This window comes from Gobio gobio (genome assembly GCF_949357685.1).
Source record: "Gobio gobio genome assembly, chromosome: 24".
Classification (NCBI taxonomy): domain Eukaryota; kingdom Metazoa; phylum Chordata; class Actinopteri; order Cypriniformes; family Gobionidae; genus Gobio; species Gobio gobio.
Window position 1 is genome coordinate 5,159,336 of NC_137120.1, and position 26,967 is coordinate 5,186,302.

Here is a 26,967-nt window from a genome sequence, read left to right on the forward strand (position 1 = left end):
GCACTTTTATGATGGACAGATGCACTTTTATGATGGACAGATGCACTTTTATGATGGATAGATGCACTTTTATGAAGGATGGATGCACTTTTATGATGGATGGATGCACTTTTATGATGGACACTTTTATGATGGATGCACTTTTATGATGGACAGATGCACTTTTATGATGGACAGATGCACTTTTATGATGGACAGATGCACTTTTATGATGGACAGATGCACTTTTATGATGGACAGATGCACTTTTATGATGGATAGATGCACTTTTATGATGGACAGATGCACTTTTATGAAAGATGGATGCACTTTTATGATGATAGATGCACTTTTATGATGGATGGATGCACTTTTATGATGGACAGATGCACTTTTATGATGGATAGATGCACTTTTATGATAGATGCACTTTTATGATGGATGGATGCACTTTTATGATGGATGGATGCACTTTTATGATGGACAGATGCACTTTTATGACAGATGGATGCACTTTTATGATGGACAGATGCACTTTTATGATGGACAGATGCACTTTTATGATGGATAGATGCACTTTTATGATGGATAGATGCACTTTTATGATGGATGGATGCACTTTTATGATGGACAGATGCACTTTTATGATGGATGGATGCACTTTTATGATGGATAGATGCACTTTTATGATGGATGGATGCACTTTTATGATGGACGGATGTACTTTTATGATGGACGGATGCACTTTTATGATGGATAGATGCACTTTTATGATGGACGGATGTACTTTTATGATGGACAGATGCACTTTTATGAAGGATGGATGCACTTTTATGATGGATGGATGCACTTTTATGATGGATGGATGCACTTTTATGATGGACAGATGCACTTTTATGATGGACAGATGCACTTTTATGATGGATGGATGCACTTTTATGATGGATGGATGCACTTTTATGATGGATGGATGCACTTTTATGATGGATAGATGCACTTTTATGATGGATGGATGCACTTTTATGATGGATAGATGCACTTTTATGATGGACAGATGCACTTTTATGATGGATGGATGCACTTTTATGATGGATGGATGCACTTTTATGATGGATAGATGCACTTTTATGATGGATGGATGCACTTTTATGATGGATAGATGCACTTTTATGATGGACAGATGCACTTTTATGATGGACAGATGCACTTTTATGATGGATGGATGCACTTTTATGATGGATAGATGCACTTTTATGATGGATGGATGCACTTTTATGATGGATAGATGCACTTTTATGATGGATAGATGCACTTTTATGATGGATGGATGCACTTTTATGATGGATAGATGCACTTTTATGATGGACAGATGCACTTTTATGATGGATGGATGCACTTTTATGATGGATAGATGCACTTTTATGATTGACAGATGCACTTTTATGATGGACAGATGCACTTTTATGAAAGATGGATGCACTTTTATGATGATAGATGCACTTTTATGATGGATGGATGCACTTTTATGATGGACAGATGCACTTTTATGATGGATGGATGCACTTTTATGATGGACAGATGCACTTTTATGATGGACAGATGCACTTTTATGATGGACAGATGCACTTTTATGATGATAGATGCACTTTTATGATGGACAGATGCACTTTTATGATGGACAGATGCACTTTTATGATGATAGATGCACTTTTATGATGGACAGATGCACTTTTATGATGGACAGATGCACTTTTATGATGGATAGATGCACTTTTATGATGGATAGATGCACTTTTATGATGGATGGATGCACTTTTATGATGGATAGATGCACTTTTATGATGGATGGATGCACTTTTATGATGGACAGATGCACTTTTATGATGGATAGATGCACTTTTATGATGGATGGATGCACTTTTATGATGGACGGATGTACTTTTATGATGGACAGATGCACTTTTATGATGGACGGATGCACTTTTATGATGGATAGATGCACTTTAATGATGGATAGATGCACTTTTATGATGGACAGATGCACTTTTATGATGATAGATGCACTTTTATGATGGATGGATGCACTTTTATGATGGACAGATGCACTTTTATGATGGATAGATGCACTTTTATGATGGACAGATGCACTTTTATGATGGATAGATGCACTTTTATGATGGATGGATGCACTTTTATGATGGACGGATGTACTTTTATGATGGACAGATGCACTTTTATGATGGACGGATGCACTTTTATGATGGATAGATGCACTTTAATGATGGATAGATGCACTTTTATGATGGACAGATGCACTTTTATGATGATAGATGCACTTTTATGATGGATGGATGCACTTTTATGATGGACAGATGCACTTTTATGATGGATAGATGCACTTTTATGATGGACAGATGCACTTTTATGATGGATAGATGCACTTTTATGATGGATGGATGCACTTTTATGATGGATAGATGCACTTTTATGAGGGACAGATGCACTTTTATGATGGATGGATGCACTTTTATGATGGATAGATGCACTTTTATGATGGACAGATGCACTTTTATGATGGACAGATGCACTTTTATGATGGATAGATGCACTTTTATGATGGATAGATGCACTTTTATGATGGATGGATGCACTTTTATGGACTTAAAAACAGACAGTCATTCACTGCCATTATAAAGCTTGGAAGAGCCAGAATATTTTTGTAATATAACTATATTTATTTTTTAAATATAATATGATTGTGTTCGTCTGAAAGAAGAATGTCTTATACACCTAGGATGACTTGAGGAGGGTGAGTAAATTTACTATTCCTTTAATATGCAAATATGGGGGGCATGGCATCTCTTTACGTCATCAGAACTAGACGGCGGTGCGGTCACGTGCCACTCGCAGAGAATACTCCAGATCAAAGATGGCGGCGTACATGAGAATGTGGAGATCATACCGTCCGGCGTCCAGAAGCATCAGCACAGCCTCATCCGCCGGAGCGGGCATGATCAGAGCCGGACTCAACGCCTTATTCCCGCGGGATCCGCTCAGCGGCAGCCGCTTCATCCACATCCAGCGCTCGTATTCCAGCATTTCCAGCAGAAAGTCGTTACACAACGCGAGAATCACAGCATCCGCGGTGACTGACAGCTGGAGGCGCGTGCCCGCGGGCTCCGGGAGCCTCGGCGGCGGCGGTCAGAGGCGGTTTCTGTTCGGGAACATGGGCAGCGGGTTTTCCGGAGAGGACGGCGCGGAGAGCAGCGGCGGCGGAGCCCCGGATGAGTCCGGAGGAGATGACGGTCCGTACACCCCCCCTCAGATGACCGCGCTCACACCGATGCTCGTGCCCGAGGTGTTCCCGAACGTGCCCCTCATCGCGGTCAACCGGAACCCCGTGTTTCCAAGATTCATCAAAATCATTGAGGTGATTTTTTATTATTTATTATTATTATTGTTTTTTTTATCATTGAGGTGATCTCACGTGCCCTCGCATGACGCAATCGCTCTTATCAAACAACACATCAGTCAAATATCGACACAACAACAAAGTAGTTTATGACACATGTCAGTATAGTTTGCATTTAAAGACTGAGTGTATTTGTTTTTTTACTGCAGTTTTACAGTAGTGTTGATGTTTGCTGGTGATTTCATCATCCACAGTGTGTGTGTGTGTGTGTGTGTGTGTGTGTGTGTGTGTGTGTGAGAAGTTAAAGGACTATCCAGAAAGCTCTTTCCTGAGAAGTTTGTGTATTTCTTTAAGCTGTCAGTATTTGAGTAGTTCTGCATGATGTGCTCCGTTAAAAACATTGATTCTGGATAAACTGACAATCATGATTTATAGTTTTAAGCGGAGATCATGAACAGACAACTAATCAAAATAACATGTATATCACTAGAGATTCTAACTAAATGTTAATTATTGCAGTCTATTTAAAAAAAAAAATATCTGAATTTATTTTTTTAAAATTGGGTTGAAAGAATGACTCAATTAGCCTACTCACTCATACTTGTTTCATTACTGGATGAATCAGAATTATCACAGATATACTGGGATAAAAGTTTATAGTTCAGATATAAACACTGATGTCTATAGTAGCGATCAAAATAGAGTAAATCACCTTCTGAACAAATAAAGATTGTATCGATTACAGTGTTACGCCAGTAGGTGTGGCGACAAGTGACCATTACAAAATGTATTTGTCATTGAATCATTCATTCAAGAGATTCGTTCAAAAATGCTGATTCATCCAGTAATGAAACGAGTGAAGTCTTCATGAGTGAGTCATTGAATCATTCATTCAAGAGAGTCGTTCAAAAACGCTTATTCATCCAGTAATGAAACGAGTGAAGTCTTCATGAGTGAGTCATTGAATCATTCATTCAAGAGAGTCGTTCAAAAACACTTATTCATCCAGTAATGAAACGAGTGAAGTCTTCATGAATGAGTCATTGAATCATTAATTCCAGAGATTTGTTCAAAAACACTGATTCATCCAGTAATGAAACAAGTGAAGTCTTTACGAGTGAGTCATTGAATCATTCATTCAAGAGATTTGTTCAAAAACGTGGCAACCTGGATTGATTCATTCAGATTAATTAAACATTTTAATAAAATGTGAACATTTGTCAGAACCTCTGGTAAATGACTTCATCAGTTCAGAATCATGATCTCTGTGTGAAACGATACAATTGTGATTCTCAATGTATCCAGAATCATGCTTAACATTAGTGATTATTATAGATTTGATCAATTATTTGTACCAGCAATTGACTGCAATTTAAAAGTTTTATTAAAAGCGCTCCAGCTAATATGCATATTTGTGAATATTTTGTCGTCTGAAGGTAAAGAACAAGCCGCTCATGGACCTGCTGAGGAGAAAGGTTGGCCTGGCTCAGCCGTACGCAGGTGTTTTCCTGAAGAAGGACGACAGGTGTGTGTGTGTGTGTGTGTGTGTGTGACCGCTCCCGCTGATCTTACACAGACTGTGGTGTTTGTTCGCAGTAACGAGTCGGATGTGGTGGAGAGCCTGGACGGTGTTTACCACACCGGGACGTTTGTGCAGATCCACGAGATGCAGGACCTCGGGGACAAACTGCGCATGATCGTGATGGGGCACAGAAGGTGATCTCCATCTCCACACACACGGTGACGTTTCTCAGGCGCGCGCCCTCTGACCTCTCCCGTCGTCTCCCAGGATCCGCATCAGTAAGCAGCTGGAGGTGGAGGCGGAGGAGCCGGCGTCCCTGGAGCTGGAGGCGGAGGGAGAGCAGCCCAAAGCCCCGCGCCGGAAGCAGAAGCGGCTCCGCAAGGACCCGGTGGAGGCCATGGAGGGGAAGCTGCGGGAGGCGGAGCTGCGGGTGGAGGCGCTCCCTCTTCCCAGCATCCTCATGGTGGAGGTGGACAACGTGATCCACGAGGACTTCCAGGTCACAGAGGAAGTCAAGGTGCTTTATTCTGATCCTCATCTTTAGCTTTAAAAAAAAAAAAAAATTCTTCTTTTTTTTGTCTATTTTTTATTATTTCAGTTTCAGATCATTAACGTAAACGAGAATGAGAGTGCTAAAATAAAATATTATTTATTTAAACTGGCAAGACCAGTATCGTCCATCTATTTTACAACATGTCGGTTTTATAAATATTTTAAATTCCATTTTTTTTATCTCTTTTTTTTTATTTTTTATAAATGTGTTAGTTTTTTTTACAATATATTTGTCTATAGTTTTTATTATTCCAGTTTTAGCACTTAAGCTTGAATGAAAATGAGAGTGTTTAAATAAAATATTATTTATTTATATTATTATCTATTACTATTTTACAACATGTCGGTTTTATTAATATTTTAAAATCCTTTTTTTTTTTTTTTAATAAATGTGTTCGTTTTTTTGCAATAGATTTGTCTATAGTTTTTATTATTCCAGTTTTAGCACTTAAGCTTAAATGAAAAATGAGAATGCTAAAATAAAATATTATTTATTTAAACTGGCAAGACCAGTATCGCCCATCTATTTTACAACATGTTGCTTTTATTAATATTTTAAATTCCTTTTTTTTTTTTTTTTTCACTTTGATTTTTAGTGATTATTTTTAATACATGTGTTAGTTTTTTTGCAATAAATTTGTCTATATTTTTTATTATTTCAGTTTCAGTACTTCAACGTAAACGAAAATGAGGGTGCTAAAATAAAATATTATTTATTTAAACTGGCAAGACCAGTATCGCCCATCTATTTTACAACATGTCGGTTTTATTAATATTTTAAATTCCCTGTTATTTTATTTTTTTTAAATTATTTTTAATAAATGTTTTAGTTTTTTTTCAATACATTTTTCTATAGTTTTTATTATTTCCGTTTCAGTTCTTCAACGTAAACAAAAATGAGAATGCTAAAATTAAATATTATTTATTTAAACTAGCAAAACCAGTATCGCCCATCTATTTTACAACATGTCGTTTTTATTAATATTTTAAATTTCTTTTTTTTTTTCTCTAGTTTTCACTTTGATTTTTAGTGATTATTTTTAATAAATGTGTTAGTTTTTGTGCAATAAATTTGTCTATATTTTTTATTATTTCAGTTTCAGTACTACAACGTAAACGAACATGGGAGTGCTAAAATAAAATATTATTTATTTAAACTGGTAAGACCAGTATCGCCCATGTCAGTATATTTTTATTAATTTTTTTAATTCCTTTTTTTTCCTTGTAGGTTTCACTTTGATTTTAGTGATTATTTTTAATAAATGTATTAATTTTTTTGCAATAGATTTGTCTATAGTTTTTATTATTCCAGTTTTAGCACTTAAGCTTAAATGAAAAATGAGAATGCCAAAATAAAATATTATTTATTTAAACTGGCAAGACCAGTATCGCCCATCTATTTTACAACATGTTGGTTTTATTAATATTTTAAATTCCTTTTTTTCCCTTCTAGTTTTCACTTTGATTTTAGTGATTATTTTCAATAGATTTGTCTATAGTTTTTATTATTCCAGTTTTAGCACTTAAGCTTAAATGAAAATGAGAACGTTTAAACAGAATGTCTATTTAAATTAGTTAAAATTAAAAATTAATTTTAGTTAATGTTTTACTGATTTTTGTGTGTGTTTGTCACTTTTTAAATATGTCTATATAGTTTTTATTTGTGTTTTTTAGTTCTTTAATTTAAATGAAAATGAGAAGTTGAAATATAATAAAATATTATTTATCTATTTTTCAATATGTCAATATATTTTTATTAATGTTTTTTTTTTGTGTGTTTGTCATTTTTATTTTTTAAATGTCTATTCGATAGTTTTTATAAATTTTTCTTTTAAATGAAAATCAGATTTTTTTTATATAAAATGCCTTTTTTAATTAATAATTTGAATTTGTTTTTATTTTTTTTATTCAGTTTTCACTTTAATTTTGGTTCGTTTTAGTTGTGTTTGTCATATTTATATTGTTATTTTTCCCTAAATAATAATTAGAATTAGATTATTTTTATATATTATATTTTCAATTCTCACTTATTTGTGTGATTTTTGTGCATTTTGTCACTTTTTTTAAACGTCTATATAGTTTTAATAATTTTTTTATTTAAGTTATAGTAATTTAACTTAAATGTAAATACATTTTCTTAAATAAAATGTCTATTTAGTTTATATTATTTTGAATTAGATGTTCAATTTTCACTTTAATTTGAGTTTTAGTGATTTCTGTTGTGTTTTTGTCATTAAGATGTCTATATAGTTTTATTATTAGTGCTTCAACTTAAACAAAAATGAGATTTTCTTTAATTAATTGTATTTATAAAGCATTTAATACATTATCCAGAGCGACTGAATAGTTCCAGTGTAAGTTGTGTTGTTTTAAATCAGGCCCTGACCGCTGAGATCGTCAAGACTATCCGGGACATCATAGCTCTGAATCCACTGTACAGGTGAGCCCGATAAAAGCGGACGTTTAAAACCGCATGCTGGGACACTGTTAGTCAGCGCGTGTGTGTGTGTGTGTGTGTGTGTGTGTGTGTGTTGGGTAGAGAGTCTGTGCTCCAGATGATGCAGGCGGGTCAGAGAGTGGTGGATAACCCGATTTACCTGAGCGACATGGGGGCGGCCCTGACCGGGGCAGAATCGCACGAGCTACAGGACGTCCTGGAGGAAACAAACGTAAGTTTATGTTCCCCAAACTGCGCCTCAGACCCTCAGCGTGTGTCTAACGGGAGAGAACTGTCCTTCCAGATCCCCAAGCGGCTCTACAAAGCGCTCTCTCTGCTGAAGAAGGAGTACGAGCTGAGTAAACTCCAGCAGCGGCTCGGGAGGGAGGTGAGGGCGCGCGTCCATCTCATGCTGGAGCTGTTTATTCCTTATGCTGTCCCGTCATTTGACATCCTGTTGGTTCTGATGCTCAGGTGGAGGAGAAGATCAAGCTGACGCACAGGAAGTACCTCCTCCAGGAGCAGCTGAAGATCATTAAGAAGGAGCTCGGCCTGGAGAAAGAGGACAAGGACGCCATTGAGGAGAAGTTCAGGGAGAGGCTAAAGGAGCGCACCGTCCCTCAGCACATCATGGACGTCATTAACGAGGAGCTGAACAAACTGGGGCTGCTGGATAACCACTCCTCAGAGTTCAAGTAAGGGCTTCGTCTAAAACCAGTGTGGCCTATGAGTACTAGACTGATGTCAGTTAAATGCCTAAAGGAGCTGAAAAAGCTTAAGGTGGTTGTACATGGATTATACCTGGCCATTATCTTCACTAGATGGTTGATCTGTTGGTGTACAAACTGGTGGACCTGGACTTGACCTGGTAGACCACCTTAGACTGGTTGTACATGGATTCTACCTGGCTATCAGCTGCTTTAGGTGGTTGATCAGTTGGACTATGAACTGGTGAACCTGGTTTTGACCTGGTAGACCACCTTAGACCAGCAATGAAGTTGAAAACCCTTCAGCTAAAACCATCTTAAGATCGATGTAGGCTACATAGATTCTACCTGGTCATTATCTTCACTAGATGGTTGATCAGTTGGACTACAAACTGGTGAACCTGGTTTTGACCTGGTAGACCATCAACAAGGTTGACAAAACCCAGCTAAGACCATACAAACTGACTGCAAGCTGGTGAACCTGGTTTTGACCTGGTAGACCACCTTAGACTGGTTGTACATGGATTCTACCTGGTTATCAGCTGCTTTAGATGGTTGATCAGTTAGACTACAAACTGGTGAACCTGGTTTTGACCTGGTAGACCATCAACAAGGTTGACAAAACCCAGCTAAAACCAGCTTAAGATGGTACATAGAGTCTACCTGGTCATTGTCTGGTTCAAGCTGCTCTAGATGATTGATCAGTTGGACTACAAGCTGGTGGAACTGGTTTTGACCTGGTAGACCACCTTAGACCAGCAATGAAGTTGAAAACCCTTCAGCTAAAACCATCTTAAGATCGATGTAGGCTACATAGATTCTACCTGGCCATTATCTTTACTAGATGGTTGATCAGTTGGACTACTAACTGGTGAACCTGGTTTTGACCAGGTAGACCACATTAAACCATCTCTATATGATTGATCAGTTGGACTACAAACTGGTGGACCTGGTTTTGACCTGGTAGACCACCTTAGACCAGCAATGAAGTTGAAAACCCCTCAGCTAAAACCAGCTTAAGATCGATGTACATAGATTCTACCTGGTCATTATCTTCACTAGATGGTTGATCAGTTGGACTACAAACTGGTGAACCTGGTTTTGACCTGGTAGACCACCTTAGACTGGTTGTACATGGATTCTACCTGGTTATCAGCTGCTTTAGGTGGTTGATCAGTTAGACTACAAACTGGTGGACCTGGTAGACCATCAACTAGGTTGACAAAACCCAGCTTAAGATGGTACATAGAGTCTACCTGGTCATTGTCTGGTTCAAGCTGCTCTAGATGATTGATCAGTTGGACTACAAGCTGGTGGAACTGGTTTTGACCTGGTAGACCACCTTAGACCAGCAATGAAGTTGAAAACCCTTCAGCTAAAACCATCTTAAGATCGATGTAGGCTACATAGATTCTACCTGGCCATTATCTTTACTAGATGGTTGATCAGTTGGACTACTAACTGGTGAACCTGGTTTTGACCAGGTAGACCACATTAAACCATCTCTATATGATTGATCAGTTGGACTACAAACTGGTGGACCTGGTTTTGACCTGGTAGACCACCTTAGACTAGCAATGAAGTTGAAAACCCTTCAGCTAAAACCAGCTTAAGATCGATGTACATAGATTCTACCTGGTCATTATCTTCACTAGATGGTTGATCAGTTGGACTACAAACTGGTGAACCTGGTTTTGACCTGGTAGACCACCTTAGACTGGTTGTACATGGATTATACCTGGTTATCAGCTGCTTTAGATGGTTGATCAGTTGGACTACAAACTGGTGGACCTGGTTTTGACCTGGTAGACAACCAACAAAGTTGACAACCCAGCTAAGACCATACAAACTGACTACAAGCTGGTGAACCTGGTTTTGATCTGGTAGACCACCTTAGACTGGTTGTACATGGATTTTACCTGGTTATCAGCTGCTTTAGATGGTTGATCAGTTGGACTACAAACTGGTGGACCTGGTTTTGACCTGGTAGACAACCAACAGAGTTGACAACCCAGCTAAGACCATACAAACTAACTACAAGCTGGTGAACCTGGTTTTGATCTGGTAGACCACCTTAGACTGGTTGTACATGGATTTTACCTGGTTATCAGCTGCTTTAGGTGGTTGATCAGTTGGACTATGAACTGGTGGACCTGGTAGACCACCAACAAGGTTGACAAACCCCAGCTAAAACCAGCTTAAAAGGATTGTACATGGATTGTACCTGGCCATTAGCTTTACTAGATGGTTGATTAGTTGGACTACTAACTGGTGAACCTGGTTTTGACCTGGTAGACCACCAACTAGGTTGACAAAACCCAGCTTAAGATGGTACATAGATTCTACCTGGTCATTGGCTGGTTCAAGCTGCTCTAGATGATTAACCAGTTGGACTTCAAGCTGGTGGAACTAGTTTTGCCCTGGTAGACCACCCTTAGATCAGCAATGAAGTTGAAAACCCCCCCAGCTAAACCCAGTTTAAGATGGTACATAGATTCTACCTGGACATTAGCTGCTCTAGATGGTTGATTAGTTAGAGTACAACCTGGTTTTAGACCACCTAAGTCCATGTTCTAAGCACTTCTACCTCCTTAAAATGGCATTCCACTCATTCAAACATTGATCCCCCCCCATTCAAATCCCCAGCGTTACCCGTAACTACTTAGATTGGCTGACCTCCATGCCATGGGGCACCAACAGTGTGGAAAACCTGGAGCTGAGCCGAGCCAAAGAAGTGTTGGAAGAGGACCACTATGGAATGGATGACGTCAAGAAACGCATTCTGGTAAAGATCAAGCACGAACGCTTTGAGTGTATGCTTTGCTAATCCCATTAACCCTGGCCCTTGTTCATCCATGCAGGAGTTCATAGCCGTGAGCCAGCTCAAGGGCAGCACACAGGGAAAGATCTTGTGTTTCTATGGACCTCCTGGAGTTGGGAAGACCAGTATCGCCCGCTCTATCGCCAGAGCGCTCAATCGCCAGTACTTCCGGTTCAGCGTGGGAGGAATGACGGATGTGGCGGAAATTAAAGGCCACAGGTGGGTTGCTTGATCTGATGTTGCTGAACTTTGGGAAGAGTCTACTCTTCTTTTCAAGCTCTTGGTACATAATACCATTTATAATTGTGTCCGTACATCGCAGGAGAACGTATGTTGGTGCAATGCCAGGAAAGATCATCCAGTGTCTGAAGAAAACGAAGACTGAAAACCCATTGGTCCTCATTGATGAGGTATGATCTAACCCCTACCAAAACTATTGTTCTTCTTTAGGTGTGTTGAAATGCATCTCTTTGTTGTGCAGGTTGACAAAATAGGTCGAGGTTATCAAGGTGACCCATCATCTGCACTACTAGAGCTTTTAGATCCAGAACAGAACGCTAACTTTCTTGACCACTACCTGGATGTGCCTGTCGACCTGTCTAAGGTATAAACTAGCCCATATTCCCCATTTGCTGGAAGGATGTTGTGGTGTCATTGTACCTACTTTGGTGTTGCCTTTGGTTTTCAGGTGCTTTTCATTTGTACGGCCAATGTTCTCGACACCATCCCCGAACCGCTAAGAGACCGAATGGAAATGATCAACGTTTCAGGCTACGTCGCTCAGGAGAAACTGGCCATTGCAGAGGTACGTTCACTTGGTCTCTTTTCCTGAAAATCAACACGTCATTTTTGGGTCTGCTCAACAATTTGGGTCTGGCATAATGGGTAAAGCTGGTTCAAGACCGGTAGATAACGAGCCTCTAGAGATGGTTGTGCACCGATTCTATTTGATCATGAGCTGATCGATTGAACTACAAACTGGTGAACCTGGTAGACCACCAACAAGGTTGACCAACTCCAGCTAAAACCAGCTTAAAGTGGTTGTACGTAGATTCTACCTGGTCACTAGCTGCTTAAAGCTGGTCTAGATGATTAATCTGTTGGACTACAAGCTGGTGGACCTGGTTTTGACCATATCTGGCTAGACCACCTTAGACCAGTAAAAAGGTTGAGAAAACCCAGTTGAACATATTTTCTACCTGGTCACTAGCTGCTTAAAGCTGGTCTAGATGATTAATCTTTTGGACTACAAGATGGTGGACCTGGTTTTGACCTGCTAGACCACCTTAGACCAGTAAAAAGGTTGAGAAAACCCAGGTATAACTAGCTTAAAGTGGTTATATGTAGATTCTACCTGGTCTTTAGCTGATTCAAGCTGTTCTAGATGATTAATCAATTGAACTACAAACTGGTGGACCTGGTTTTGACCTGGTAGACCACCAACAGGGTTGACCAACTCCAGCTAAAACCATTTTACGGTGGTTGTACATATTTTCTTCCTGGTCACTAGCTGCTTAAAGCTGGTCTAGATGGTTGATAAGTTAGACTACAAACTGGTGAACCTGGTTTTGACCTGGTAGACCACCTTAGACCAGAAACTTGGTTGACAAACTCCAGCTAAAACCATTTTATGGTGGTTGTACACAGATTATACCTGGTCTTTAGCTGATTCAAGCTGCGCTACATGATTAATCAGGTGGACTATAAGCTGGTGGACTTGGTTTTGACCTGGTAGACCACCAACAAGGTTGACCAACTCCAGCTAAAACCAGCTTAGGGTGGTTGTATATACTTTCTACCTGGTCACTAGCTGCTTAAAGCTGGTCTAGATGATTAATCTGTTGGACTACAAGCTGGTGGACCTAGTTTTGACCTGCTAGACCACCTTAGACCAGTAAAAAGGTTGACAAAACCCAGCTAAAACAAATTGTATATAGTTTCTACCTGGTCATTCGTTGGTCTAGATAATTAATCAATTGGACTACAAGCTGGTGGAACTGGTTTTGACCTGCTAGACCACTTTAGACCAGTAAAAAGGTTGACAAAACCCAGCTTAAACCAGTTGTACATAGTTTCTACCTGGTCTTTAGCTGATTCAAGCTGTTCAAGATGATTAATCAATTGAACTACAAACTAGTGGAACTGGTTTTGACCTGCTAGACCACTTTAGACCAGTAAAAAGGTTGACAAAACCCAGCTTAAACCAGTTGTACATAGTTTCTACCTGGTCTTTAGCTGATTCAAGCTGTTCTAGATGATTAATCAATTGAACTACAAACTGGTGAACCTGGTTTTGACCTGGTAGACCACCTTAATCCAGCAACTAGATTGACAAAACCCTGGTATAACTAGCTTAAAGTGGTTATATGTAGATTCTACCTGGTCTTTATCTGATTCAAGCTGTTCTAGATGATTAATCAATTGAACTACAAACTGGTGGACCTGGTTTTGACCTGCTAGACCACCTAAGACCAGTAAAAAGGTTGACTAAAACCAGTTGTACATAGTTTCTACCTGGTCATTAGCTCAGTTCATGAGATCAGTTGGACCTCAAGCTGGTAGACCACCTTAGACCAGCAACAAGTTGGACAAACCCCATCTTAAGAGAATCAATGCGTCCGGCGATGTTGCTCAGGAGAAAATGGCCATTGCTGATCTCTTTCCGGAAACTGAAGTTGGGGTCAAACTCCGCCTCTGCTGAGTCCTCTCCTGGTTTTTGTGTCCGCCACAGAAGTACCTGGTGCCCCAGCTGCAGGCTCTCTGCGGGCTGGATGATGGGAAGGCGAAGATCACCCCTGAGGCTCTGAGTGTGCTCATCAGGCAGTACTGCAGGGAGAGCGGCGTCAGGAACCTGCAGAAGCAGGTGGAGAAGGTACGGCCACGCCTTCTGTCCCTCTGGGGGAGCTCTGGACCCCAGGCTGAGTTCTGATCCGTTACAGGTCTTCCGGAAAGTGGCGTTCCGGATCGTCAGCGGCGAGGAAACGGCGGTCAGCGTCACCTCGGAGAACCTCCAGGATTTCGTCGGGAAGCCCATCTTCACCGTGGACCGCATGTATGACATCACACCGCCGGGAGTGGTCATGGGCCTGGCCTGGACGGCCATGGGTGAGTCCAACACGGTCCAGGACTCGAATATGAAGAGTTTCCTGCAGTTAATAAGTCAATTTTTCAATCGTTTAACAGCACAGTCACATGTTCACGGTTCTCTGATGTTGGCTAATGGTCACATGACACGCAGGTCTTGTTTGGTGTTTTATTTTATTATTATTTTAATTTGACATATTCATGATTTTAATACATTTTTATTAGTTAGTTAATTTTTATTATATATTTTTATGATTTAGCTTTATTTTGATTAGCTTTTTAAAGTTGATATGAAAGTTTATGATATAATTAATTCTTCGTTTTTTTAATTATTTATTGTACTTTTTTATTTTATCGAATTAATGTTTAGTTAGTGCTTTATTTTTATTTGTTTTTATTTTTCAATTTAAATTTTTTTATTTTATGGTTTAATAATTTTTTTAGTTGGTGCTTTTATTTTGAATTTTTACTTTAAAAGGATATATTTTATTTTTACATTTTTAGAATTTTAATTTGTTTAATGGTGCTTTATTTTGATTTAAGTTTATTTTAATTTTATCTAAATTATATATTTTAATTTTACATTTTATGATTACATTTTTAGTCGGTGCTTTTATTGTGGTTTGCTTCATTTTAAAGTCATGTATTTTATCATTTAATTACATCTTAGTTGGTGCTTTATTTTAACTATTTTCATTTTAACATTGTTTTAATTTATGATTTAACAAATTTTTAGTTAGCACTTTATTTTGGCATTTTAACACTATTAAATTTTCATTTTTATGGTTACATTTTTTTCTTTTATTGCTGCTTTATTTTAATTTGTTTTTATCCTAAAATTATTCATTTTAATTTAAAATTTTTATGATAAAATGTATAGTTAGTGCTTTATTTTAACATAATTAATTTTATTCTGTTAGTGCTTTATTTTGACATTTTAACATATTAATTTAGAATTTTCATGTTTAAATTTTTAGTTAGTGCTTTATTTTGACATTTTAACATATTAATTTAGAATTTTCATATTTAAATTTTTAGTTAGTGCTTTATTTTGACATTTTAACATATTAAATTAGAATTTTCATATTTAAATTTTTTTAGTTAGTGCTTTATTTTGACATTTTAACATATTAAATTAGAATTTTCATATTTAAATTTTTAGTTAGTGCTTTATTTTGACATTTTAACATATTAATTTAGAATTTTCATATTTAAATTTTTAGTTAGTGCTTTATTTTGACATTTTAACATATTAAATTAGAATTTTCATATTTAAATTTTTTTAGTTAGTGCTTTATTTTGACATTTTAACATATTAAATTAGAATTTTCATATTTAAATTTTTAGTTAGTGCTTTATTTTGACATTTTAACATCTTAAATTAGAATTTTCATATTTAAATTTTTTTAGTTAGTGCTTTATTTTGACATTTTAACATATTAAATTAGAATTTTCATATTAAAATTTTTAGTTAGTGCTTTATTTTGACATTTTAACATATCAATTTAGAATTTTCATGTTTAAATTTTTAGTTAGTGCTTTATTTTGACATTTTAACATTAATTTTGAAATTTCATGTTTAAATTTTTTGTTAGTGCTTTATATTGACATTTTAACATATTAAATTAGAATTTTCATATTTAAATTTTTAGTAAGTGCTTTATTTTGACATTTTAACATCTTAAATTAGAATTTTCATATTTAAATTTTTTTAGTTAGTGCTTTATTTTGACATTTTAACATATTAAATTAGAATTTTCATATTAAAATTTTTAGTTAGTGCTTTATTTTGACATTTTAACATATCAATTTAGAATTTTCATGTTTAAATTTTTAGTTAGTGCTTTATTTTGACATTTTAACATTAATTTTGAAATTTCATGTTTAAATTTTTTGTTAGTGCTTTATATTGACATTTTAACATATTAATTTAGAATTTTTATGTTGAAATTTTTAGTTTGTGCTCTTTTTTGACATTTTAACATATTTATTTTGAATTTTCATGTTTAAATTTTTAGTTAGTGCTTTATTTTGACATTTTAACATATCAATTTAGAATTTTCATGTTTAAATTTTTAGTTAGTGCTTTATTTTGACATTTTAACATATTAGTTTAGAATTTTCATGTTTAAATTTTTAGTTAGTGATTTATTTTGACATTTTAACATATTAAATTAGAATTTTCATGTTTAAATTTTTAGTTAGTGCTTTATTTTGACATTTTTACATATTAATTTAAAATTTTCATGTTTAAATTTTTAGTTAGTGCTTTATTTTGACATTTTAACATATTAATTTAGAATTTTCATGTTAATTTTTTGTTAGTGCTTTATTTTGACATTTTAACATTAATTTAGAATTTTCATGTTAAAATTTTTAGTTAGTGCTTTTTGACATTTTAACATATTAATTTAGAATTTTCACGTTAATTTTTAGTTAGTGCTTTATTTTGACATTTTAACATATTAATTTTAAATTTTCATGTTTAAATTTTTTGTTAGTGCTTTATTTTGACATTTTAACATATTAATTTAGAATTTTCATGTTTAAATTTTTAGTTAGTGCTTTATTTTGACATTTTAACATATTAATTTAGAATTTTTATGTTTAAATTTTTAGTTAGTGATTTATTTTGACATTTTAACATATTAATTTAGAATTTTCATGTTTAAATTTTTAGTTAGTGCTTTATTTTGACATTTTAACATATTAATTTAGAATTTTCATGTTTAAATTTTTAGTTAGTGATTTATTTTGACATTTTAACATATTAATTTAGAATTTTCATGTTTAAATTTTTAGTTAGTGCTTTATTTTGACATTTTAACATATTAAATTAGAATTTTCATATTTAAATTTTTAGTTAGTGCTTTATTTTGACATTTTAACATCTTAAATTAGAATTTTCATATTTAAATTTTTTTAGTTAGTGCTTTATTTTGACATTTTAACATATTAAATTAGAATTTTCATATTTAAATTTTTTTAGTTAGTGCTTTATTTTGACATTTTAAAATATTAAATTAGAATTTTCATATTTAAATTTTTAGTTAGTGCTTTATTTTGACATTTTAACATCTTAAATTAGAATTTTCATATTTAAATTTTTTTAGTTAGTGCTTTATTTTGACATTTTAACATATTAAATTAGAATTTTCATATTAAAATTTTTAGTTAGTGCTTTATTTTGACATTTTAACATATCAATTTAGAATTTTCATGTTTAAATTTTTAGTTAGTGCTTTATTTTGACATTTTAACATTAATTTTGAAATTTCATGTTTAAATTTTTTGTTAGTGCTTTATATTGACATTTTAACATATTAATTTAGAATTTTTATGTTGAAATTTTTAGTTTGTGCTCTTTTTTGACATTTTAACATATTTATTTTGAATTTTCATGTTTAAATTTTTAGTTAGTGCTTTATTTTGACATTTTTACATATTAATTTAAAATTTTCATGTTTAAATTTTTTGTTAGTGCTTTATCTTGACATTTTAACATATTAATTTAGAATTTTCATGTTAATTTTTTGTTAGTGCTTTATTTTGACATTTTAACATTAATTTAGAATTTTCATGTTAAAATTTTTAGTTAGTGCTTTTTGACATTTTAACATATTAATTTAGAATTTTCACGTTAATTTTTAGTTAGTGCTTTATTTTGACATTTTAACATATTAATTTTAAATTTTCATGTTTAAATTTTTTGTTAGTGCTTTATTTTGACATTTTAACATATTAATTTAGAATTTTCATGTTTAAATTTTTAGTTAGTGATTTATTTTGACATTTTAACATATTAATTTAGAATTTTCATGTTTAAATTTTTAGTTAGTGCTTTATTTTGACATTTTAACATATTAATTTAGAATTTTTATGTTTAAATTTTTAGTTAGTGATTTATTTTGACATTTTAACATATTAATTTAGAATTTTCATGTTTAAATTTTTAGTTAGTGCTTTATTTTGACATTTTAACATATTAATTTAGAATTTTCATGTTTAAATTTTTAGTTAGTGATTTATTTTGACATTTTAACATATTAATTTAGAATTTTCATGTTTAAATTTTTAGTTAGTGCTTTATTTTGACATTTTAACATATTAATTTAGAATTTTTATGTTGAAATTTTTAGTTTGTGCTCTTTTTTGACATTTTAACATATTTATTTTGAATTTTCATGTTTAAATTTTTAGTTAGTGCTTTATTTTGACATTTTAACATATTAATTTAGAATTTTCATGTTAAAATTTTTCGTTAGTGATTTATTTTGACATTTTAACATATTAGTTTAGAATTTTCATGTTTAAATTTTTAGTTAGTGATTTATTTTGACATTTTAACATATTAAATTAGAATTTTCATGTTTAAATTTTTAGTTAGTGCTTTATTTTGACATTTTTACATATTAATTTAAAATTTTCATGTTTAAATTTTTTGTTAGTGCTTTATCTTGACATTTTAACATATTAATTTAGAATTTTCATGTTAATTTTTTGTTAGTGCTTTATTTTGACATTTTAACATATTAATTTTGAATTTTCATGTTTAAATTTTTAGTTAGTGCTTTATTTTGACATTTTAACATTAATTTTGAATTTTCATGTTAATTTTTAGTTAGTGATTTATTTTGACATTTTAACATATTCATTTAGAATTTTCACGTTAAAATTTTTAGTTAACGCTTTATTTTGACATTTTAACATATTCATTTAGAATTTTCATGTTTTAAATTTTTAGTTAGTGATTTATTTTGACATTTTAACATATTCATTTAGAATTTTCACGTTAAAATTTTTAGTTAACGCTTTATTTTGACATTTTAACATATTCATTTAGAATTTTCATGTTTTAAATTTTTAGTTAGTGCTTTATTTTGACATTTTAACATATTTATTTTGAATTTTCATGTTTAAATTTTTAGTTAGTGCTTTATTTTGACATTAACATATTTATTTTGAATTTTCATGTTTAAATTTTTAGTTAGTGCTTTATTTTGACATTAACATATTTATTTTGAATTTTCATGTTTAAATTTTTAGTTAGTGCTTTATTTTGACATTTTAACATATTTATTTTGAATTTTCATGTTTAAATTTTTAGTTAGTGCTTTATTTTGACATTAACATATTTAATTTGAATTTTCATGTTTAAATTTTTAGTTAGTGCTTTATTTTGACATTTTAACATATTTATTTTGAATTTTCATGTTTAAATTTTTAGTTAGTGCTTTATTTTGACATTAACATTTATTTTGAATTTTCATGTTTAAATTTTTAGTTAGTGCTTTATTTTGACATTAACATATTTAATTTGAATTTTCATGTTTAAATTTTTAGTTAGTGCTTTATTTTGACATTTTAACATATTAATTTAGAATTTTCATGTTTAAATTTTTAGTTAGTGCTTTATTTTGGAATGCGTTATTTGAACATTATTCTTATTTTTTAATTTAATGACTTGAATTGCTCATTAGCTTGTCACTCTCTCAGGGTAAAGAGAGCCCATGTGACGCTCTTTCGTCCGCAGTTGTCGCTCTCTCGCGGTAAAGAGAGCCCATGTGACGCTCTTTCGTCCGCAGGCGGCTCGACGCTGTTCATCGAGACGTCCCTGAGGCGGCCCCGGGACCCGCCGGGGAAGGACGGCCCCAGAGACGGCTCGCTGGAGCTCACGGGGCAGCTGGGAGACGTGATGAAGGAGAGCGCCAAGATCGCCTACACCTTCGCCCGCTCCTTCCTCATGAAGGAACAGCCGGAGAACGAGTGCCTGGTGTCCTCACACATCCACCTGCACGTGCCTGAGGTGAGCTCCGGCCTGAGGCTTGGGTTGGGGATGTGTGTGAGAGTCTGATGTTCAGTCAGTGTGTGTGTGTGTGTGTGTGTGTGTAGGGTGCGACTCCTAAAGACGGGCCGAGCGCCGGGTGCACCATCGTCACGGCTCTGCTGTCCTTGGCCACCAACACCCCCGCGCGTCAGAACGTGGCCATGACGGGAGAAGTGTCCCTGACCGGGAAGATCCTGCCTGTGGGAGGAATCAAGGAGAAGACCATCGCCGTGAGTCCGCCGGGCTTCAGCGACTATTCACAGCACGACACATTATCACATAGTTCAGATTAAATGTCGAAACGATGACACTAAATCATAATTATGACATTTAAGTTGTCATCATTTACACTTGTCAGAACTATGAATTTTCATAATTTAAACTTTTTGTTCATCATTTTGACTGTTTTTTCATCTCATAAATATGATTTAGTATGTCAAAATTTACATTTTTCATCTCCAATATGAGTCATAATTTCGATTTGATCTCATAAATATGATTTAGTATGTCATAATTTTTATTTTTCATCTCCAATATGAGTCATAATTTTGACCTAATCTCATAAATATGATCTAGTATGTCATAATTTTTAATTTTCATCTCATAAATATGATTTAGCATGTCAATATTGTGATTTTTCTACCCCAATATGAGTCATAATTTCGATTTAATCTCATAAATATGATTTAGTATGTCATAATTTAGATTTTTCATCTCCAATATGAGTCATAATTTTGCCTTTTCATCTCATAAATATGATTTAGCATGTCAAAATTGTGATTTTTCTTCTCCAATATGAGTCATAATTTCGACTTAATCTCATAAATATGATTTAGTATGTCAATTTAGATTTTTCATCTCCAATATCATAAATATGATTTAGTATGTCATAATTTAGATTTTTCATCTCCAATATGAGTCATAATTTTGCCTTTTCATCTCATAAATATGATTTAGCATGTCAAAATTGTGATTTTTCTTCTCCAATATGAGTCATAATTTCGACTTAATCTCATAAATATGATTTAGTATGTCAATTTAGATTTTTCATCTCCAATATCATAAATATGATTTAGTATGTCATAATTTAGATTTTTCATCTCCAATATGAGTAATAATTTTGCCTTTTCATCTCATAAATATGATTTAGCATGTCAATATTGTGATTTTTCTACCCCAATGAGTCATAATTTCGATTTAATCTCATAAATATGATTTAGTATGTCATAATTTAGATTTTTCATCTCCAATATGAGTAATAATTTTGCCTTTTCATCTCATAAATATGATTTAGCATGTCAATTTAGATTTTTCATCTCCAATATCATAAATATGATTTAGTATGTCATAATTTAGATTTTTCATCTCCAATATGAGTCATAATTTCGACCTAATCTCATAAATATGATTTAGTATGTCATAATTTAGATTTTTCATCTCCAATACGAGTCATAATTTTGACTTGATCTCATAAATATGATCTAGTATGTCATAATTTTTAATTTTCATCTCAAATGAGTAATAATTTTGCCTTTTCATCTCATAAATATGATTTAGCATGTCAAAATTGTGATTTTTCTTCTCCAATGAGTCATAATTTCTACTTAATCTCATAAATATGATTTAGTATGTCATAATTTAGATTTTTAATCTCGAATGACTCATAATTTTTATTTACTAAATCATATTTATGAGATTGTCATAATTTGAAATTAAATTGTAATAATATTTGTATATTATTTGTAAAAAAAAAAGTCTATACATGACACACATTAATATCTTACATTAAAATCTTTGTTTTGAGTAAATGTAATGTTGGATGTTGTGAAAGACTGATTAATAACTGCCGACTCTGCTGATTAATAACTGCCGACTCTGCCGATTAATAACTGCCGACTCTGATGATTAATAACTGCCGACTCTGCCGATTAATAACTGCCGACTCTGCCGATTAATAACTGCCGACTCTGCCGATTAATAACTGCCGACTCTGCTGATTAATAACTGCCGACTCTGCTGATTAATAACTGCCGACTCTGCTGATTAATAACTGCCGACTCTGCTGATTAATAACTGCCGACTCTGCTGATTAATAACTGCCGACTCTGCTGATTAATAACTGCCGACTCTGCTGATTAATAACTGCAGCGACTCTGCTGATTAATAACTGCCGACTCTGCTGATTAATAACTGCCGGCACTGCTGATTAATAACTGCCGACTCTGCTGATTAATAACTGCCCACTCTGCTGATTAATAACTGCCGACTCTGCTGATTAATAACTGCCGCGACTCTGCTGATTAATAACTGCCGACTCTGCTGATTAATAACTGCCGACTCTGCTGATTAATAACTGCCGACTCTGCTGATTAATAACTGCCGACTCTGCTGATTAATAACTGCCGACTCTGCTGATTAATAACTGCCGACTCTGCTGATTAATAACTGCCGCGACTCTGCTGATTAATAACTGCCGACTCTGCTGATTAATAACTGCCGACTCTGCTGATTAATAACTGCCGACTCTGCTGATTAATAACTGCCGACTCTGCTGATTAATAACTGCCGCGACTCTGCTGATTAATAACTGCCCACTCTGCTGATTAATAACTGCCGACTCTGCTGATTAATAACTGCCGCGACTCTGCTGATTAATAACTGCCGACTCTGCTGATTAATAACTGCCGACTCTGCTGATTAATAACTGCCGACTCTGCTGATTAATAACTGCCCACTCTGCTGATTAATAACTGCCGACTCTGCTGATTAATAACTGCCGCGACTCTGCTGATTAATAACTGCCGACTCTGCTGATTAATAACTGCCGACTCTGCTGATTAATAACTGCCGACTCTGCTGATTAATAACTGCCGACTCTGCTGATTAATAACTGCCGACTCTGCTGATTAATAACTGCAGCGACTCTGCTGATTAATAACTGCCGACTCTGCTGATTAATAACTGCCGGCACTGCTGATTAATAACTGCCGACTCTGCTGATTAATAACTGCCCACTCTGCTGATTAATAACTGCCGACTCTGCTGATTAATAACTGCCGCGACTCTGCTGATTAATAACTGCCGACTCTGCTGATTAATAACTGCCGACTCTGCTGATTAATAACTGCCGACTCTGCTGATTAATAACTGCCGACTCTGCTGATTAATAACTGCCGACTCTGCTGATTAATAACTGCCGACTCTGCTGATTAATAACTGCCGCGACTCTGCTGATTAATAACTGCCGACTCTGCTGATTAATAACTGCCGACTCTGCTGATTAATAACTGCCGACTCTGCTGATTAATAACTGCCGACTCTGCTGATTAATAACTGCCGACTCTGCTGATTAATAACTGCCGACTCTGCCGATTAATAACTGCCGACTCTGCCGATTAATAACTGCCGGCTCTGCTGATTGATAACTGCTGACTCTGCTGATTAATAACTGCCGGCTCTGCTGATTAATAACTGCCGAATCTGCTGATTAATAACTGCCGACTCTGCCGATTAATAACTGCCGAATCTGCTGATTAATAACTGCCGACTCTGCTGATTAATAACTCTGCTGATTAATAACTGCCGACTCTGCCGATTAATAACTGCCGACTCTGCTGATTAATAACTGCCGACTCTGCCGATTAATATCTGCCGATTAATAACTGCCGACTCTGCTGATTGATAACTGCCGACTCTGCTGATTAATAACTGCTGACTCTGCTGATTAATAACTGCCGGCTCTGCTGATTAATAACTGCCGACTCTGCTGATTAATAACTGCCGACTCTGCTGATTAATAACTGCCGACTCTGCTGATTAATAACTGCCGGCTCTGCTGATTAATAACTGCCGGCTCTGCTGATTAATAACTGCCGACTCTGCTGATTAATAACTCTGCTGATTAATAACTGCCGACTCTGCTGATTAATAACTGCCGACTCTGCTGATTAATAACTGCCGACTCTGCTGATTGTTTGTCAGGCGAAGAGGGCTGGCGTGAGCTGTATGATTCTGCCTGCGGAGAACAGGAAGGACTTCTCAGATCTGGCTGATTATATCACTGAAGGGCTGGAGGTGCACTTCGTGGAGAACTACAGCCAGATCTACAGCATCGTGTTCTGCGGCCCGCACTGAGCCACGCTTCACCCTCTCTCTGAGAACTCTCTGAGGCCGGATTAACCCCGAGCCGGAGCCGGATCACGGAGACGCCGGTCCTGCAGTCGCTGCTAAGCAGCCGCTATTGAAGAGTTTCTACTGTCCTCATGTCTGTAAATAACTGCCTTATGTATTCCTCAGATCATTTACAATAAACATACATTATTCAGCGCTCGTGAGAGTCTCTGCTCAACACATGTGACATCACTCATCCAGCTCTTCACATGTGACATCACTCATCCAGCTCTTCATGCGGACACAGGAACTCTTCACATTTGAGGAAATCATCGGCTCATGTGGAGCATCAGCACGTGATTCTAGTCATTTAAAGTTGATATATTTTAATTGTGCTATATTACAAATATATTTAAATGCTGACAAACTTTGTCATATTTTCGACTTGCCTCAAGTTACAGTGTCAGAATTTTGTCTTTGGCTGAAAATTACTGTTAGAATTTCAACTTTTTGTCATAATTTTGACTTTCCATCTCAAATATGATTTTTTATGGTTATTCAATATTACATTTAAAGTTGATATATTGTACTTAAATATATTTAAATGCAATGTTATTTTTTTTGTCATAATTTCAATTTACCTCATACATGACTGGTCAACCTTCTGAAAATTTCTTTATAATTTCTACTTGTCATAATTTTGACTTAGTATGTCATTCTTTTTCACTTTCATCTCATAAATTAGTGTCATAATTTTAATTTGTAAATGTAATAAATGAGTTTGTTTTCATTTCAACTGATATGACATTTAAACATTTTATATCATTAAAAATTATGTTTTGTCAATTGTATCTCAAATATGACTTAATTATTTTTATCCCATGAAAATGACTAATTTCAACTTTTCATTTAATATGACTTGTCGTAATCTCAACTTTCTCATAAATTATTTAAACTTTTAATTTCATAAACATAATTTATTTGTAATTATGATTTACAAAAGCATGATTTTTTTTAACTGTAGAGTTGTCCAATATTACATTTAAAGGTGATATATTGGACTTTACTAAATTGCATCATTACAAATATATTTAAATGCAAGACTATTTCAACTTTATCTCAAAAATGTGACTTGAATCAGAATTTTGACTTTTCTTCTGAACAATGACTGTTATAATTTTGACTGATGTCATAAATGACTGACAAAAAGTTGAAACAAATGACAATTTTGTCTTGTCGATTTAGATTTTCATAAGTTGGTAATAATTTCAACTTTGTGTTACTCAATATTGCATTTAAAGGTGATCGGTTCATTAAAAATGACAACTTTTTAATAAATTTAAACTTCTCATAAGTGACTTAGTATGTCAGAATTTAAACTTTCATAATTTTGGCTTAGAATGTTATATTTAAACGTCAATTTCAGTTTCCTCTCATAAATATGATTTAGTGTGTGAAATTCCAATAATTATGATTTACGAAAGCCTGATTTTTGTAACTTGTGTTATTCAGTATTGCATTTAAAGTTGATACATTTTAATTTTGCTATATTACAAATATATTTAAATGCTGACAAACGAGAATCATTTGAAAATGACAACTTTGTCATATTTTCGACTTGCCTCAAATCACAGCATGTCAGAATTTTGTCCTCGGCTGAAAAATTACTGTTATTTCAACTTATGGCATATAATTATTCACTTTCACCTCAAATATGACGTGTAACTTCAATAATTATGATTTACAAAAGCATTTTTTTTTAATTGTTATTCAATATTACATTTAAAGTTGATATATTTTAATTGTACTATTTTGCAACTTATTTACAAAAATTTAAATGCTAGACAAACGAGGCTCATTAAAAATGATTTGATCATAATTTAGATTTACCTCATAAATGCGTTAGTATGTCAGAATTTAAACTTTCACCATCATAATTTCGATTTATGTTGAGATTAAACTTGTCAATTTCAACTTCATTAATGACTGTAGTTTCAGTAATTATGATTGATATATCATAATGAACGCCAGAACTCATGAGGGCATTACAGGAAGCTGTACTTCACTCACTGGCTTCATCAATCAGACACACATATCCAGAAATATATAAAGCACTTCTGACACACACACACACACACACACTTACTCCAGCAACTGTATTTGGCTAAAGACACTCCTCTATGATCAGTTTATCTGCAAACATCACCTCGAGCAGAAGGACTGACATTAAGACCATTATGAAGGAAATGTAAGACCTATATCACACAATAAAACATTTTTTACAAAGGAAATGCAGACTCACAAAATTACTCCCAAAGCAAATTATTCAAATTGAACAAAGTCTCAGTAAACTTGTACTTCCCCACAGCTCAAACCCACCAGAATTTCATTATATAAATATATTTTTTAGGTGATTTGTTTGAGAAAAATGACTTGTGGTGGTAATTTCCAGAAATGTACATGTTTTAGGTTTTTTTTCATAATTAGGATGCCACATTTACCCTTATGTTAGATGC

At 34.3% G+C, this 26,967-nt stretch overlaps 2 protein-coding genes across 3 annotated transcripts in view; both read left to right on the forward strand.

The window, feature by feature from the left end:
- tbxa2r (thromboxane A2 receptor) overlaps window positions 1-26,967 on the forward strand; it is a 285,760-nt gene that overhangs the window by 136,803 nt on the left and 121,990 nt on the right. The gene's annotated exons all lie outside the window — the stretch shown is intronic.
- Window positions 2,892-26,739, forward strand: lonp1 (lon peptidase 1, mitochondrial). The gene is made up of 18 exons (XM_079808412.1): window positions 2,892-3,409; window positions 4,828-4,916; window positions 4,988-5,107; window positions 5,181-5,430; window positions 7,844-7,905; window positions 8,005-8,134; window positions 8,207-8,290; window positions 8,377-8,597; window positions 11,256-11,394; window positions 11,471-11,649; window positions 11,753-11,840; window positions 11,912-12,034; window positions 12,119-12,235; window positions 14,162-14,302; window positions 14,370-14,535; window positions 20,100-20,320; window positions 20,407-20,571; window positions 24,323-26,739. Exons 1-18 carry the CDS (start codon window positions 2,909-2,911, stop codon window positions 24,473-24,475), a joined length of 2,949 nt encoding a protein of 982 aa, XP_079664538.1. The 5' UTR covers window positions 2,892-2,908; the 3' UTR covers window positions 24,476-26,739.

Bases quoted from the DNA above. Each gene is read 5' to 3' on its own strand.
- lonp1 (XM_079808412.1), top strand. From the start codon at position 2,909: ATGGCGGCGTACATGAGAATGTGGAGATCATACCGTCCGGCGTCCAGA. The intron at 8,291-8,376 runs GTGAGGGCGCGC...TCTGATGCTCAG, and splicing joins AGCAGCGGCTCGGGAGGGAG to GTGGAGGAGAAGATCAAGCT. The intron at 11,395-11,470 runs GTAAAGATCAAG...TCATCCATGCAG, and splicing joins ACGTCAAGAAACGCATTCTG to GAGTTCATAGCCGTGAGCCA.